At 33.9% G+C, this 16,311-nt stretch overlaps 2 protein-coding genes across 3 annotated transcripts; one reads left to right on the top strand and one right to left on the bottom strand.

Annotated features, from left to right (window-relative positions):
• The first annotated feature begins 5,502 nt into the window (after positions 1 to 5,502).
• On the top strand, positions 5,503 to 7,424 carry LOC116105055. Of its 2 annotated transcripts, none has more exons than XM_031391475.1 (3): positions 5,503 to 5,635; positions 5,776 to 5,877; positions 7,117 to 7,424. In XM_031391475.1, exons 1-3 carry the CDS (start codon positions 5,615 to 5,617, stop codon positions 7,231 to 7,233), a joined length of 240 nt encoding a protein of 79 aa, XP_031247335.1. In that variant the 5' UTR covers positions 5,503 to 5,614; the 3' UTR covers positions 7,234 to 7,424. The 2 variants fall into 2 exon arrangements, with proteins under 2 accessions (XP_031247335.1, XP_031247334.1); XM_031391474.1 differs by having other exon boundaries at positions 5,776 to 5,895.
• Positions 7,425 to 8,420: 996 nt separating this feature from the next.
• LOC116105070 lies at positions 8,421 to 9,229 on the bottom strand. The gene has a single exon (XM_031391504.1). It carries the CDS (start codon positions 9,151 to 9,153, stop codon positions 8,800 to 8,802), a length of 354 nt encoding a protein of 117 aa, XP_031247364.1. The 5' UTR covers positions 9,154 to 9,229; the 3' UTR covers positions 8,421 to 8,799.
• Between the last annotated feature and the right edge of the window lie 7,082 nt (positions 9,230 to 16,311).

Genomic DNA, 16,311 nt, shown 5'->3' with positions numbered 1-16,311 from the left:
TTTTATTCTTCAGCATTTAAATCAATACATAAACTATGAATTCAGATGTAGCATGGTTTAAGACCTGAGACTGTGGCTCCACCCCACTGGAAAATTAAATGAATGTTTTTTATCACTACATACATTATAGGGATATATACATTCAACTGGAGAGATTATGGATGATAGTTTCTTGACCATTTCTTACACTCTTTTAATTCGAATTTTTGGCCCACTTTACTTTGTTGCTATAGAAAACTTTAACAAACAGAGAATCCGATTGACTTGACGGAATTAGAACAAATGTTTGCGTGCTCATTGAAAATCGCAGTGAATGAAAAAAGAGACAAGAAGAACACAGAGCAATTTTTAAGTGATTCGGCAAGCTTATCTTAAATCTACATCCATGTTTTTCTCTTATTGCTTTGAGAATTACAATAATTTATTTTTCCTAAAACAATTTTCTAACCCCTTTACACTATTTTTTGGGGGTTTTTATAGGTGAATTTCGAATAGTAAGCCCGAATCTGGGATAGCTATCTTGCTCGTAGATGAACCGTGATTTCTATGATTGTGCACCAAAGTTGGGCAGATCGAATGTCATTATTGTCTCCCTGAGATATTAGGAGATAATTTTATCCCTTGACTTGTCAAACAACTATTAAGTAGGTCGCAACGAGCTTCATGCACTTTCGAGCTTCATGCCCTTATGAGTTTCAGAATGTACGACTTTGATCACTGCGAGCTCTATATTGTACAGGCGGCTTAACGTTGGTTGAGCTACCAAAACTTCCGAACTTTACAGCAAACTCACGCACAACATACTTTTTATTCACATAATTTTGATTCATATATTGATAGACCTTAACAAAGATACAAGAAGTATTAAGAACATTTTCAGATTTTTCTTTTTCACTCTTATTTACCACCTAATATTTGTAATAAAGACAAAAAAATAATATATCGGTAATAAATTAATTCTCTTATTTATCTTACAAAAGTATAATATAAGAGAGTAAGAAAGAGGGAATCTTTTATGAAAAAATGCAAGAGGATGACTATGAAAATAGATATGGTGTTAGGGATGGGTGTTTGCCTTACCCCTGCGAAGATCCGGCCTGACCTGGCCCAAGTGGGGTGGGGAATCCCCAGAAATATTGGGGATAGGGCTAGGGAGGGTCTTCAAAAAAATCCCTGCCCTAACCCATCAACCCTGCCCACGTGGAGCCCCGCCCCGTCTTCTTTTATTGAGAATTTTGTGTTTTCTTTTTTCTTTGCGAGATTATATATAAAATTAAAGTTTAAATAATGGTTTTAAGCAATATATCTAAATTTATGATATTTATTTTTATAATACTTTCTAATGTTTGTATTAAATTTATAGAAAAAATAATTTAAACGAGAGAGTTTAATAATTAAATATATGTATTATTATTTTGTGAATTTCACAAAATAATAATACATGACCCAAAAATAGATTTGATTAGATTATTACAATTTAGCAAACCAATATAAGAATATACATAATTACTTAACAACTTACAAATTATACAAATTCAATTATCTTTGTAATTAATTAATTGATAAATTAAATATGATGTTAAACTTAATCAATGGTGGGAATTTGGGATAATGAGATTTGTTCATTTCACAAATTGACTAATTTTATTAGTTGTAGTGGAGATAGTGTTTTATGAATTAATTCATTAATTTACCTAGTATATTATGTTAAGATTGAATTTAGTTATATTAATTTTATAAAAAATTAATTAATTAACAGGACTAACTAAGTCTAAGTCTCCATACAATTGAATAATTAAGCATTTTACTTAATAAATTATATTAAAATTAGATATAGATATATTTATTTTATGAAAAATTAATTAATTAACAGGGTTGATTAAGCCTAAGCGAGAAGTGGCCAAGCCTTCATACAATTAAATAAGTAATTAATTTACCTAGTAAATTATGTTAAGACTGAATTTAGTTATATTAATTTTATAAAAAAATTAATTAATTAACGGGATTAACTAACTTAGTAACAATTAAATTAGTTTATGGTTGTAGTTATGTATTGCTTTTTAACTCTTAATTTAAATTTTACAAGAAATTATTGATTTTATATTTTCTTACCTTAAATTTTATCTTTTTAATGAATTAATTACTAAAATTAAACAGTCAAATTGTCAAATATAATACTTTTCTGGTTTCTTCACATGCCATGCCACTCAATTACTCTCCTTTCTAATGACCATATTGCCTTTTCTCCTGGACCAATTCCCTCAAAACTTGTGGTCAACGATTTTCAAAACCAGGGTTATATCTCTTAATATGAATCTCTAAAACAAACCATATCTTATTCATAAGTTTAATCAGTTAAAAATATTCTTATAATTGAAAATGCACCTAAAATGGGGTGTTCGTGTTTGGAGAATATATTACTAAAAAGTGAAAACATAAAACAAAGAGTAGATGGTATTGGTGTGTGGGTCGACATGAAACGTCATACTCAGGAGGCTCTGCTCTTAATTGCTCCCAAGTATTTGTCTGGAGCGAGGCAAAGACATAAGGGCCATTTCATTTCAATTCAACAGTGGGTAACTGTGACATTCACATGAGAAGAGATGATGTGTTTCCATTGGACGCGTTGGCACTTGACAGGGGGATCACATGTAACCACACCATGCCATTACACCAGTCAAAATGGAATTCAAACTGATTAGCTCCCTCTGTGCTCACTCTGGCAAAAGGGATTGCAGTTGATTTTATTCTTCAGCATTTAAATCAAATACGATAAACTATGAATTCAAGATGTAGCATGGTTTAAGACCTGAGGACTGTGGCTCCACCCCACTGGAAAATTAAATGAATGTTGTTTTAACACTACATACATTATAGGGATATATACATTCAACTGGAGAGATTATGGATGATAAGTTTCTTGACCATTTCTTTACACTCTTTTAATTCGTAATTTTTGGCCCACTTTACTTTGTTGCTATAGAAAACTTTAACAAACAGAGAGATCCGATTGACTTTGACGGAATTAGAACAAATGTTTGCGTGATCAATGAAAAATCAGCAGTGAATGAAAAAAGAGACAAAGAAGAACACAGAGCAATTTTTAAAGTGATTCGGCAAGCTATATCTTAAATCTACATCCATTGTTTCTCTTATTGCTTTTGAGAATTACAAATAATTTATTTTTCCTAAAACAATTTTCTAACCCCTTTACACTATTTTTTGGGGGGTTTTTATAGGTGAATTTCGAATAGGTAAGCCCGACAAATCTGGGATAGCTATCTTGCTCGATATGAATCCCGTGATTTCTATGATTGTGCACCAAAGTTGGGCAGATCGAATGTCATTATTGTCTCCTCTGAGATATTAGGAGATAAGATTTATCCCTTGACTTGTCAAACAACTATTAAGTAGGTCGCAACGAGCTTCATGCACTTTCGAGCTTCATGCCCTTATGAGTTTCAGAATGTAACGAGCTTTAGATCACTGAGAGCTCTACATTGTACCAACGAGCTTAACGTTGGTTGAGCTACCAAAACTTCCGAACTTTACAGCAAACTCACGCACAACATACTTTTTATTCACATAATTTTGATTCATATATTGATAGACCTTAACAAAGATACAAGAAGTATTAAGAACATTTTCAGATTTTTCTTTTTCACACTTATTTACCACCTAATATTTGTAATAAAGACAAAAAAATAATATATCAGTAATAAATTAATTCTCTTATTTATCTTACAAAAGTATAATATAATAGAGTAAGAAAGAGGGAATCTTTTATGAAAAAATGCAAGAGGATGACTATGAAAATAGATTTGGTGTTAGGGATGGGCGTTTACCTTGGCCCTGCGAAGATCCGGCTTGACCTGGCCCAAATGGGGTGGGGAATCCCCATAAATATTGGGGATAGGGCCAGGGAGGGTCTTCAAAAAAATCCCTGCCCCCGCGGATGGGCCAAGGGAGGGGATTATGCAATCCCCGCCCCGACCCATCAACCCTGCCCACCTGGAGCCCTGCCCCGCCTTCTTTTATTGAGAATTTTATGTTTTCTTTTTTCTTTGTGAGATTATATATAAAATTAAAGTTTAAATAATGGTTTTAAGCAATATATCTAAATTTATGATATTTACTTTTATAATACTTTCTAATGTTTGTATTAAATTTATAGAAAAAATAATTTAAACGAGAAAGTTTAATAATTAAATATATATATATATTATTACTTTGTGAATTTCACAAAATAATAGTACATGACCCAAAAATAGATTTGATTAGATTATTACAATTTAGCAAACCAATATAAGAATATACACAATTACTTAACAACTTACAAATTATATAAATTAAATTATCTTTGTAATTAATTAATTGATCAATTAAATATGATGTTAAACTTAATCAATGTTGGGAATTTGGGATAATGAGATTTGTTCATTTCACAAATTGACTAATTTTATTAGTTGTAGTGGAGATAGTGTTTTATGAACTAATTCATCAATTTACCTAGTATATTATGCTAAGATTGAATTTAGTTATATTAATTTTATGAAAAATTAATTAATTAACAGGGCTAACTAAGTCTAAGCCTCCATACAATTGAATAATTAATCAATTTACCTAATAAATTATGTTAAGATTAGAGATAGATATATTTATTTTATGAAAAATTAATTAATTAACAGGACTAACTAAACCTAAGCCTCCATACAATTGAATAATTAAGCATTTTACCTAATAAATTATATTAAAATTAGATATAGATATATTTACTTTATGAAAAATTAATTAATTAACAGGGTTGATTAAGCCTAAGCGGGAAGTGGCTAAGCCTTCATACAATTAAATAAATAATTAATTTACCTAGTAAATTATGTTAAGACTAAATTTAGTTATATTAATTTTATAAAAAAAATTAATTAATTAACGGGACTAACTAACTTAGTAACAATTAAATTAGTTTATGGTGGTAGTTATGTATTGCTTTTTAACTCTTAATTTAAATTTTACAAGAAATTATTGATTTTATATTTTCTTACCTTAAATTCTGTCTTTTTAATGAATTAACTACTGAAATTAAACAGTCAAATTGTCAAATATAATACCTAATAACGTGCTAGTTCTCACAAGTAAAATAATTACAATAATTTAACATTATTGTAGTAGGAACATGCGGAAAGTTTTGATCCCTATGGGGCTAAAATCCCCACATGAAAAATTCCTCGTTCGGGGAAAAATCCCTCATGGGGAAAATTTCCTTGCGATGCTCCATTCATCGACCGGGACGAGATGGGACGAGGATGGGAGTGATTCCATCCCCACGGGCCGGCCCTGCCAGCGGGGATGGGCTAGGGATGGTCATGGGAGTGGGTATCGGGGAACGGGGTCCCGGGTCCCCGGCCCTGACCCGCTCCGCACCCATCCCTATTTGCTGTATTTGGAAATGCTCTATGTAAAAGAAATATCGAAAGAGAATGGGCCAAAACTTGCCCACGGCCCACTACGTCTTTGGGCAGCTCTGGCCCTGGCACCTTTCCATAGCTCCAATCTATGCCAAACATTCTGTTTTCTTAGTTCTTCCCATCAATCTAACAGCAATTCTGGTTTAACCATGATAAGCGTCCTCGCTCAGGCAATCCTCTGTTCTTTCATCACCAATTCTTCAATCCATTATTATTATTAATCTTTTTTTGGGTCTTTAATTTAATCGATACATGTTACTCATGGTAATGTAGTATTAATTTTGCCGTTATTTTATTTTGGGAAATGCAGGAGCGATTGCTCGGTGCAGTGCTTGGGAGCGTAGTTACTGGACTAATTGTTTTTGAGCAACGAAAACGCATCTATGAATCCATTGCCGATGATCAATCTCAAGTTGGTTCCAAATCCCAGGTACATTTTGCTATCTGTTGGTTTTGTTTCCTCAAACCCTAGAAATATAATTTGCAACTTGTGCTTGATAATTTATTTATTTTTATAAGAGCCCTTCTATTCTCAAGGTTTCCCAATAGAGTATTTTTCAAGGTTCTCTATATTCATTGGTTTCCTATTTATAATTTTTTGAGGTTTCATGGATCAATTCTGTCTAAGTGCTTTATAATATAATTTTTATCGGATAATACTTCTTTTTCATAAAGAGAGTAAATGTATTTAGTCCTGAGGGTTTGGTTGAGTGGTCTGGTTTATGGTTTGCTACCTCATGAAACTATTGTAGGTTTAACGGGGCCCTTGTTTCTAAATCGAATTCCACTAAGAGATTCAGATGATTCTTTGCTTTTAAAAGAGAGGAGAATGTTGGAATTGTTAGTTGCTTATAATTCTCCATACAGTAGACTATATAACCGATTGGATTATTTAAGTTATATACATAGGATATACAGGTTCTGCTTAAATGGTTTTGTTGGTGCTGGGTAATTAAAACGGATTCTGCATAACTTCTTGGTTGGCAATATAGTAGTTTTTGTGTATGTCTTTATATGGTTTAGATATCTTTTGTTTTGGTGGGTGGTAAATCTGCACTTGACCAAGCTCAGAAGTTTTAGATAACGTGATAATTCTTCATCTGGTGAATTTTTCAAATGTTGGGTATCCATGAGACGACCTAAAAGTGATAGATGGAATGGGGTGGTCTTCCCTTTTTCTGTTAAGCAATCAATGGGTTTTAGATGATGCAATTAACTTAATGCTGTGAAGTGAAATATGGAGAAATGAGTGGAGGCCAGATTGGTGCATTGGAATAAAATCTTCTTGTTAGAATTTGGGTTTTTAAAATGTATCCCATGCCTCTTTTTTTCCCCTTGCAATATCTTTTGATTAAAATTATTTGATGACTGTCTGCATCGTAGTGCTGAAGTTGCATTCATATAGCTTCAGATCATAGATTTTGATTTCTACAGAAATTTGTAGCTGTATTATAGAACTATGAAATCTATGTCTTAAATTACTGGGAATTATCATCCGTGAGTGAGAAACCATTAACTTCATGGTAGATATAAATGAAGTGGTCATAAATATTACGAAAGGTGCAAGACTACCAGAAATTTCTTTTATAAGTTAAAATCCACATTTGTAGTGCATTATGTTCTAACAGCTTTTACTTTGAACTTCTTCCAGACAAGAGAGCCCATATTTGCAAAGAAAACACGCTCAGAGTTTGCACAATTATGGAACAAGACTGTAGACCAGACTTTTGGACCTGTGATTGCAACTCTTAGTTCTCGAAAATGGTAGTGGTATTGGAGTAAATTCACTGCCATTGTATGGATCAATATATTATTTTGTGACAATTATACAAGTAGTGGCTTGCCTGGATCTGTATTTTCCTACATTTTTTGAATATATGAGGGACATGCATCTGTGACCCTGAGAGTGGATCATGTTTAAGGACTTGTATAATAAATGTCTTGTGGTTATTGTTGTTCTTTACTCATCTTTATGATATTGATGCAAATTACCATTGTCAACTGTAAATAAAATTGATTGGACTTGCACAGAACTTAATATTATTCATGAGAGAGTGCAGAAACAGAGAGGATATCTTTTTAATTATTTTAATGTGAATGTCTTGTTTGCAAGATCAAATATTGAAATATCTTTGTTCTTGTATTATTAGTGCTAGAAATCATTAGAAAAATATCGTTGCAGTGAACTAGACAAATTGTGTTATTTTCAACATAAGAATGCGACATGATACAGTTCAATACGACCCAACAAGTTTCTACAAGGACCCGAAGTTTGTCAGTTTTTTTGTTGGATCCTGATTCCTGCCATTACTCATTCATGTAAATGTTATAAGTTGATGCAGTGATGGCAACTTACAGGGCCTGGACCCAGTTGTTGAAGGAGCAAAACCAGATTTGGGTCTACGCTTGGGTTTCTGCACCCTGAACTGGGTCCGAAGCAATCAAAAGCCGCTTTTCAAATGAGACCAAGTGACCATGGACAAACACCTATATAACTGTAAGTTTTAGCTTCTTTCTTTTGTACTTTGATGAAGCACATGCTATAAGAGCAACAAAAGAAGTGAAATCTTGGTTATATTAAGTAATCTGTTCCAATAAAATCATATATTTAGTTTATATTTGGATTGGCAGGTGTTGCATTTGTTGGTAATAGAGGAGTTAGACCAGTTCCACCCAAAAAAGGAGTTCCCTAAAATAGTCTTAGGCCATATGCATCTATGTGATTCAGCAGGTGATGCATTTGGTGTCAAGGGGACTGCAACTGAAGCATAACATTTCAAAATAAATAATATAATCTGCTTTAAACTGATAACTCATTATATTCTAGTCAAGAAACAGTGTTTCTTTCTTCAACTTCTCGGTTGCCAATTTTTGGCCGTATTATAAATGCTGTTTATTGCCATAATTACCAAAATAATATCTTTCGTATAATAACGGTAACATGACAGTTGTTTGACATATTATAGATTTCTTTGTTGACTCTCAGGAGCTACAGTTCTCTGTCTCCCTCTCCCATTGCGTGCAATCATAATGTTGAATGATTCAATCACCCTTTTAATTGATACATAAATCACCCTTTAACACTATACTCATATAATTTTCGAGTACCATACAATCCATCACTGATGAAATCAGAGGTACATATATTCCATAACCCACATTACAAAAAACAATAAATAGCATACAAGAAGGTATGGATTAGAATACAGAAGAGCATGGAGAGGACTGAGCGAGGCTTCATCTAACTATCATTAAAAACCTTATAATTATGAGCAAATAAAATATTTAGTAACTGAACATAATTTACTCACTTGTGAAATCATCACTCTATATGTTAAACACCCATTTGCAGAAGCACAAAAAATACAGAACCAAACACAATGCTAGCAGCACCCCAAGAACCAGCAACTCTGCTTCCACTGTTGGGAAATCTTGAGCTTTCGCTTTCATGAGCTTTAGTAGCCTCCACTTGAGCTGCTAATGGTAATGGAGAACAATTAGATGAAGCGCAAGGGTTAAAGGTTTCAGGTTTTTGTGTTTTCGGATGAAAGAATTCAACTGCTGAAGGTGGGAAAGTCATGGGATTTGCATAAAGCAGCCCATGTGGAGCTCTGTCTTGAGCTCTGGCAAAGGAGAAAAAGGCTAGAGAAGCCAAGAAGAAGAGGAAAAGGGAAGTTAGTTGACTCATAGTTGTTTCACTTGTTTTTACTCCTGGATGACTTTTAAGCTAAAGCAAAAGTTGTTTTTGTATGAAATATTTTTGAAGGTTTGAAATGAGTTATATAGTGGATTGGGAAGTGGTTGTTGCTTGGGATAGAATTTTGGTGATGTACAAGATTGTTAGCAAAGTAGAGAACAAAATGATGGGAATTAATGATTTCTTTGCCATCTTGGTGTGAAATCAATGGATTCCCTCAATTGCCCTCTTCAAGCTATCCTTTTTGGAAAACATGCCACAAGTTTATATGAATTCCAAATTTCCCATTGAATACTATGTTTAGATTAAGTAATCACTTATAAAGGCAAGTCTTAATATTTTTATTATTAGATTTGCGTGATGAACTCGAGCTATGTGCTTCACCTTGTATGCATGAAGGCAAATAACATGTCAACATTCTGCCACAAAGACGTTTTCAGACACTGGATAGTTCAAAAATGCATAAACGCAAACAAGCATTGAATCTATGTCGACGGCAACAATTCAAGCAGTGGAATTATATACTCGGTGATCCAAAAGCCAGATAAAAAACCTTCAAAGAGTGCAGGTGTTACTCATGAACAAAATTCTGGGCTGGTGTATGTAATGTCTCTTGATTGTCACCATAGACCCATCTTGAAGCAATCCCATATATACTAAACCAAATGAACCTTCACCTATGATGTTACTGTCACTGAAATTGTTTGTAGCATGTTCAGCTCCAAACACGCTAAACTGCCTTAAATTTTGCGTGCCATTAGGAGAACAGCACCAGCATAGGGGTATTCGTCCAGCTCAGCTGGTTGATGGAAAAAGGTAAAAAAGAGGAAACTTATAACATTTACCTAGTAGCAGAGTAGAACCTACATTTTTATGAGGGAGCATCATATTATTGCAAGCATGATGCTGAAGAAGCACATCATCTTATCTCACTCTTCCACTCAAACAATTGAGTATTCTCATTACTAACATATATTTTGTCGCATAATAACAAAAGTTAACTTACCAGAAGGAGATGGTACAGAAGTTTCTCATCAGATTTTGCCTTATTGATCTTTTAACACGCATCAAGCAGTACATCACAAGCACCATGAAGCCAACAACAAGCAGAGCTGCACAACACCACCACCACTATGCAGCCACTCTCTGTTTCCTCGGTTTCTTAACATCGTTTTGTTGCAACGGTGTAAGTGTCGGAACACCACTGTTCCCATCAAACGAAGCTGCCATCCCCTGTTTCTGAGTGCACGGATTCAGGAATCCTTTGGAAGTATAAAATCCTAGGATATCAATTTAGTTTCTTTCTAAATTAAATAAACATCTGTATCCTATTTATTATGCTCTAGCTGTGGCCATATTATGTAAGCCAAAACTTTAAAACAAATATCACAGAAAGAACATATAACAAGTTATGGTATGGACCACCACTTTCATGCAAGAGGATGAGAGAAGCTTACAAAGAAACAACACCTGTGTCTTTCGCAACATAACAGCTGAGACATGCCCGTTGTCTTATGCATGGATACCTTCAATCTTATCACTTGATTGCCCAGGACTGTCAAGTGGCACTCTGCAAGCAAGTAAAGCTTCACTGCAGCAGAAGCACCCAAGAAATCAGTATCCAAGACTATTTCAAAATCAGAACGCTTAACAAGACAGAAATTGAAGGCAAATCTGGTTCGTTGAGTGAAAAAACAACTAAAGGAACCTGGTGTTCTATATATGGCACTCAGGAATTTGTTGCCATACCAAGCCTGTAATCAAATCAACTAAAATAATGGTGTCAACCTTTAAATTTTCAAGAAAGTATACGCTAAGCTAGCAGTGCAGAAGAATACTGCAATATAGAATCAAGATTATATAGAAACAGTTCTGACTAGGTTTCCATCCAATCTTTATGAGAGAACAAAAGAAATCAACTTAGAGGGGAAAAAATAGATCAGCATACCGTGATTTTGTGGTTTTGCTACTGGGTTCTAAGAGTTGAATCAGTATAAGCAGTGGCATTTGTTGCCACCAGAACAAGCGCAGTGTCAAACAACCATCAATCCATTGAGTCCCCGAGAGTCAACTGCCATCAAATCTCAAAGAAATCACTGAGCCCTGCATAAATTCAACAAAAGAATGAGTCAGTTGATTAGGTTTTTTTAACTAAATGAGTAAAAAGTATTAAAAAAAAATATTCACCCACATTTCGATTGAAAACATGCAATGAATTATCGGAAAGGTTTATTTTACAAAATGTTAAATGACTTTCATCTGGTGATACACAAGAAGCATTTCACTCAATAAGAAAACAAATAAAAACCTTGTGTCTTCATGATGAAACAGAAATCAATTGAAGTAGGAAACAGATTGAAATCACCAAACAATGCAGGTTCACTAACATAAGAGCCAAGAGTGGAAATCCTTCTGTGTAAATTACGAGAATAATGGAGTTCAAATAGCACAAATCTCTATGTCTATGGAGAGATTCTACTGGTAGCATTTAGCTGGATAGTACTAGGAAGTAACAATGTTAGGACATTATGTCCAAACTGATTGAATCACGCCTTTCTTGTCCAGAATTCCAGCTAAGCAGGAAAAAAGTGACTGTAGAATAACAAAAGATGCTTTCTTATTTGAAATGGACAGAGACATCTCTGGTTTTTCTAAACGGCTAAAAAGCCTAAAACACCACAAAATTCTATTCTCTGGAGGAAAAATCAAATTCCAATCCCAAAGAATACCCCCAAATCTCATAAAGCTAATGCCTGGAACCCCACTTGAATGTTTGCTCTGATGAGAAGTTTAAAGTTGTAATGAAGAAGGAAAACATTTAGCAGTGTAACTTAAAAACCTCTAGGCAGACAATAGAATTCCTGTGAAGCTTGAAATTTTGAAAGTCAAAAGTTTCACTGTAAAGCAATAATAGAACTGGATAGAATCTAGTCAGACCTGTCACACAGATCTGAACATTATTGTTTAAAGTAAAAAACTTTTGGGCTTTTCAGCTTAAGTGGAGAACTATAAATCCGGAAACTTGTTTAAGACAAAGCAAATGCAACTAGAAAGTAATGAATTACATCAAACATTTCACAGAATTGCCATATTGATGATACACTGAGACCAAACATGTAACTAACTTTTCACTGCCCTGCAGAGAAAAATAATAATTCAGAGAAGACAGTAGCTGTCAGAAAGTCATCAATAAAGAACCATGCAGGGTGGCTTTTTACAGTTCCCAGAGGCTGAGGCCTCCTCAGTAGGTATGCCTTGAAGAACCAAACTTCCAAAAAGCGGCTAAAGACAATTACGAACATTTAATGCACATACACTCTTTCAAAGTGGGACCGAATTTCATATTAGGCAAAAGAACAGTTCTTTCTGGTTTCTTCACATGCCATGCCACTCAATTACTCTCCTTTCTAATGGCCATATGCCTTTCTCCTGGACCAATTCCCTCAAACATGTGGTCACCGATTTTCAAAACCAGGGTTATATCTCTTAATATGAATCTCTAAACAAACCCTATCTATTCATAAGTTTAATCAGTTAAAAATATTCTTAATTGAAAATGCACCAAAAATGGGTGTTTGTGTTTGGAGAATAATTACTAAAAGTGAAAACATAAAACAAAGAGTAGAGGTATTGGTGTGTGGTCGACATGAAACGTCATACTCAGGAGGCTCTGCTCTAATTGCTCCCAAGTATTTGTCTGAGCGAGGCAAAGAATAAGGGCCATTTCATTTCAATTCAACAGTGGGTAACTGTGACATTCAATGAGAAGAGATGATGTGTTCCATTGGACGCGTTGGCACTTGACAGGGGGATCACATGTAACCACACCATGCCTTACACCAGTCAAAATGGAATTCAAACTGATTGCTCCCTCTGCTCACTCGCACAAAAGGGATTGCAGTTGATTTATTCTTCAGCATTTAAATCAAATACGATAAACTATGAATTCAAGATGTAGCATGTTTTAACCTGAGGACTGTGGCTCCACCCCACTGGAAAATAATGAATGTTGTTTTATCACTACATACATTATAGGGATATAACATTCAACTGGAGAGATTATGGATGATAATTTTTCTGACCATTTCTTACACTCTTTTAATTCGTATTTTGGCCCCTTTACTTTGTTGCTATGAAAACTTTAAAAAACAAGAGAGATCCGATGACTTTGACGGAATTGAACAATGTTTGCGTGCTCATTGAAAAATCAGCAGTGAATGAAAAAAGACAAAGAAGAACACAGAGCAATTTTAAAGTGATCGGCAAGCTATATCTTAAATCTACATCCATTGTTTCTCTTATTGCTTTGAGAATTACAAATAATTTATTTTTCCTAAAACAATTTCTAACCCCTTTACACTATTTTTTGGGGGTTTTTATAGGTGAATTTCGAATAGGTAGCCCGACAAATCTGGGATAGCTATCTTGCTCGATATGAATCCCGTGATTTCTATGATTGTGCACCAAAGTTGGGCAGATCGAATGTCATTATTGTCTCCTCTGAGATATTAGGAGATAAGATTTATCCCTTGACTTGTCAAACAACTATTAAGTAGGTCGCACACGAGCTCAGCACTTTCGAGCTTCATGCCCTTATGAGTTTCAGATGTAACGAGCTTTAGATCACTGCGAGCTCTATATTGTACCAGCGAGCTTAACGTTGGTTGAGCTACCAAAACTTCCGAACTTTACAGCAACTCACGCACAACATACTTTTTATTCACATAATTTTGATTCATATTGATAGACCTTAACAAAGATACAAAGAAGTATTAAGAACATTTTCAGATTTTTCTTTTTCACTCTATTACCACCTAATATTGTAATAAAGACAAAAAAAATAATATATCGGTAATAATAATTCTCTTATTTATCTTACAAAAGTATAATATAAGAGAGTAAAGAAGAGAATCTTTTTAGAAAAAATGCAGAGAATGACTATGAAATGATATGGTGTTAGGGTGGGTGTTTTCTACCCTGCAAATCCGGCCTGACCTGGCCCAAGTGGGGTGGGGAATCCCCAATATTGGGATAGGGCTAGGGAGGTCTTCAAAAAAATCCCTGCCCTAACCTCAACCCTGCCCGGGATCCCCCGCCCCGTCTTCTTTTATTGAGAATTTTGTGTTTTTCTTTTTTCTTTGCGAGATTATATATAAAATTAAAGTTTAAATAATGGTTTTGCATATACTAAATTTATGATATTTATTTTTTATCTTTCTAATGTTTGTATTAAATTTATAGAAAAAATAATTTAACAGAGAGTTTAATATTAATATATGTATTATTATTTTGTGAATTTCACAAAATAATAATACATACCAAAATAGATTTGATTAGATTATTACAATTTAGCAAACCAATATAAAATATACATAATTACTTAACAACTTACAAATTATACATTCAATTATCTTTGTAATTAATTAATTGATAAATTAAATATGATGTTAACTTACATGGTGGAATTTGGGATAATGAGATTGTTCATTTCACAAATTGACTAATTTTATTAGTTGTAGTGGAGATAGTGTTTTATGAATTAATTCATTAATTTACCTAGTATTATATGTTAAGATTGAATTTGTTTATATTATTTTATAAAAAATTATTAATTAACAGGACTAACTAAGTCTAAGTCTCCATACAATTGAAATAATTAAGCATTTACTTATAAATTATTAAAATTAGATATAATATATTTATTTTATGAAAAATTAATTAATTAACAGGGTTATTAAGCCTAAGCGAGAAGTGGCCAACTTCATACAATTAAATAAGTAATTAATTTACTAGTAAATTATGTTAAGACTGAATTTAGTTATATTAATTTTATAAAAAATTAATTATTAACGGATTAACTAACTTAGTAACATTAAATTAGTTTATGGTTGTAGTTATTATTGCTTTACTCTTAATTTAAATTTTACAAGAAATTATGATTTTATATTTTCTTACCTTAATTTTATCTTTTTATGAATTAATTACTAAATTAAACAGTCAAATTGTCAAATATATACCTAATAACGTGCTAGTTTCTCACAAGTAAAATATTACGATAATTTAACATTTTGTCGTAGAACATGCGGAAAGTTTCGATCCCTATGGCTAAATCCCCACATGAAAATTCCTCGTTCGGGGAAAAATCCCCCATGGGAAAATTTCCTTGCGATGCTCATTCATGGACCGAGACGAGGATGGGAGTGATTCCATCCCCACGGCCAGCCCTGCCATGTGGAATGGGCCGGGATGGTCAGGGAGTGGGATAGGGTTCCCGGTCCCCCCCCCCCCCCCCCCCCCCCTCCCCCCCCATCTTTGTATTTGGAATGCTCTATATAAAAGAAATATCGAAGAGATGGGCCAAACTTGCCCACGGCCCACTACGTCTTTGGGCACTCTGGCCCTGGCACCTTTCCATAGCTCCATCTATGCCAAACATCTGTTTTTCTAGTTTTTTCCCATCAATCTAACAGCAATTCTGGTTTAACCATATAAGCGTCCTCGCTCAGGCAATCCTCTGTTCTTTCATCACCAATTCTTCATTCGATTATTATTATAACTTTTTTTGGGTCTTATTTAATCGACATGTTACTCATGGTAATGTAGTATTAATTTTGCCGTTATTTTATTTTGGGAAATGCAGGAGCGATTGCTCGGTGCAGTGCTTGGCGAGGTTACTGACTAATTGTTTTTGAGCAACGGAACGCATCTATGATCCTGCGATGATCAATCTCAAGTTGGTTCCAAATCCCGGTACATTTTGCTATCTGTTGGTTTTGTTCCTCAAACCCTAGAAATAATTTGCAACTTGTGCTTGATAATTTATTTATTTTTATAAGAGCCTTTCTATTCTCAAGGTTTCCCAATAGAGTATTTTTCAAGGTTCTCTATATTCATTGGTTTCCTATTTATAATTTTTGAGGTTTCATGGATCAATTCTGTCTAGTGCTTTATAATATATTTTTATCGGATAATACTTCTTTTCATAAAGAAGTAATGTATTTAGTCCTGAGGGTTTGGTTGAGTGTCTGGTTTTTGTTTGCTACCTCATGAAACTATGTAGGTTTAACGGGGACCCTTGTTTCTAAATCGAATTCCACTAAGAGATCAGATGATTCTTTGCTTGTAAAAGAGAGAGAATGTTGGAATTGT

Source organism: Pistacia vera, unplaced genomic scaffold (assembly GCF_008641045.1).
Source record: "Pistacia vera cultivar Batoury unplaced genomic scaffold, PisVer_v2 Contig491, whole genome shotgun sequence".
NCBI classification, from domain to species: Eukaryota; Viridiplantae; Streptophyta; class Magnoliopsida; order Sapindales; family Anacardiaceae; genus Pistacia; species Pistacia vera.
The sequence above is the reverse complement of the archived record's forward strand: the minus strand, read 5'-3'. Positions and strand labels throughout refer to the sequence as shown.

What these genes read in the sequence shown, in the direction of transcription:
- LOC116105070 (XM_031391504.1), bottom strand. Translation starts at nt 9,153, where the DNA reads ATGAGTCAACTAACTTCCCTTTTCCTCTTCTTCTTGGCTTCTCTAGCC.
- LOC116105055 (XM_031391474.1), top strand. Translation starts at nt 5,615, where the DNA reads ATGATAAGCGTCCTCGCTCAG. An exon ending in TGATAAGCGTCCTCGCTCAG is followed by an intron (nt 5,636 to 5,775) that starts GCAATCCTCTGT and finishes TGGGAAATGCAG; the next exon opens with GAGCGATTGCTCGGTGCAGT. An exon ending in AAGTTGGTTCCAAATCCCAG is followed by an intron (nt 5,896 to 7,116) that starts GTACATTTTGCT and finishes AACTTCTTCCAG; the next exon opens with ACAAGAGAGCCCATATTTGC.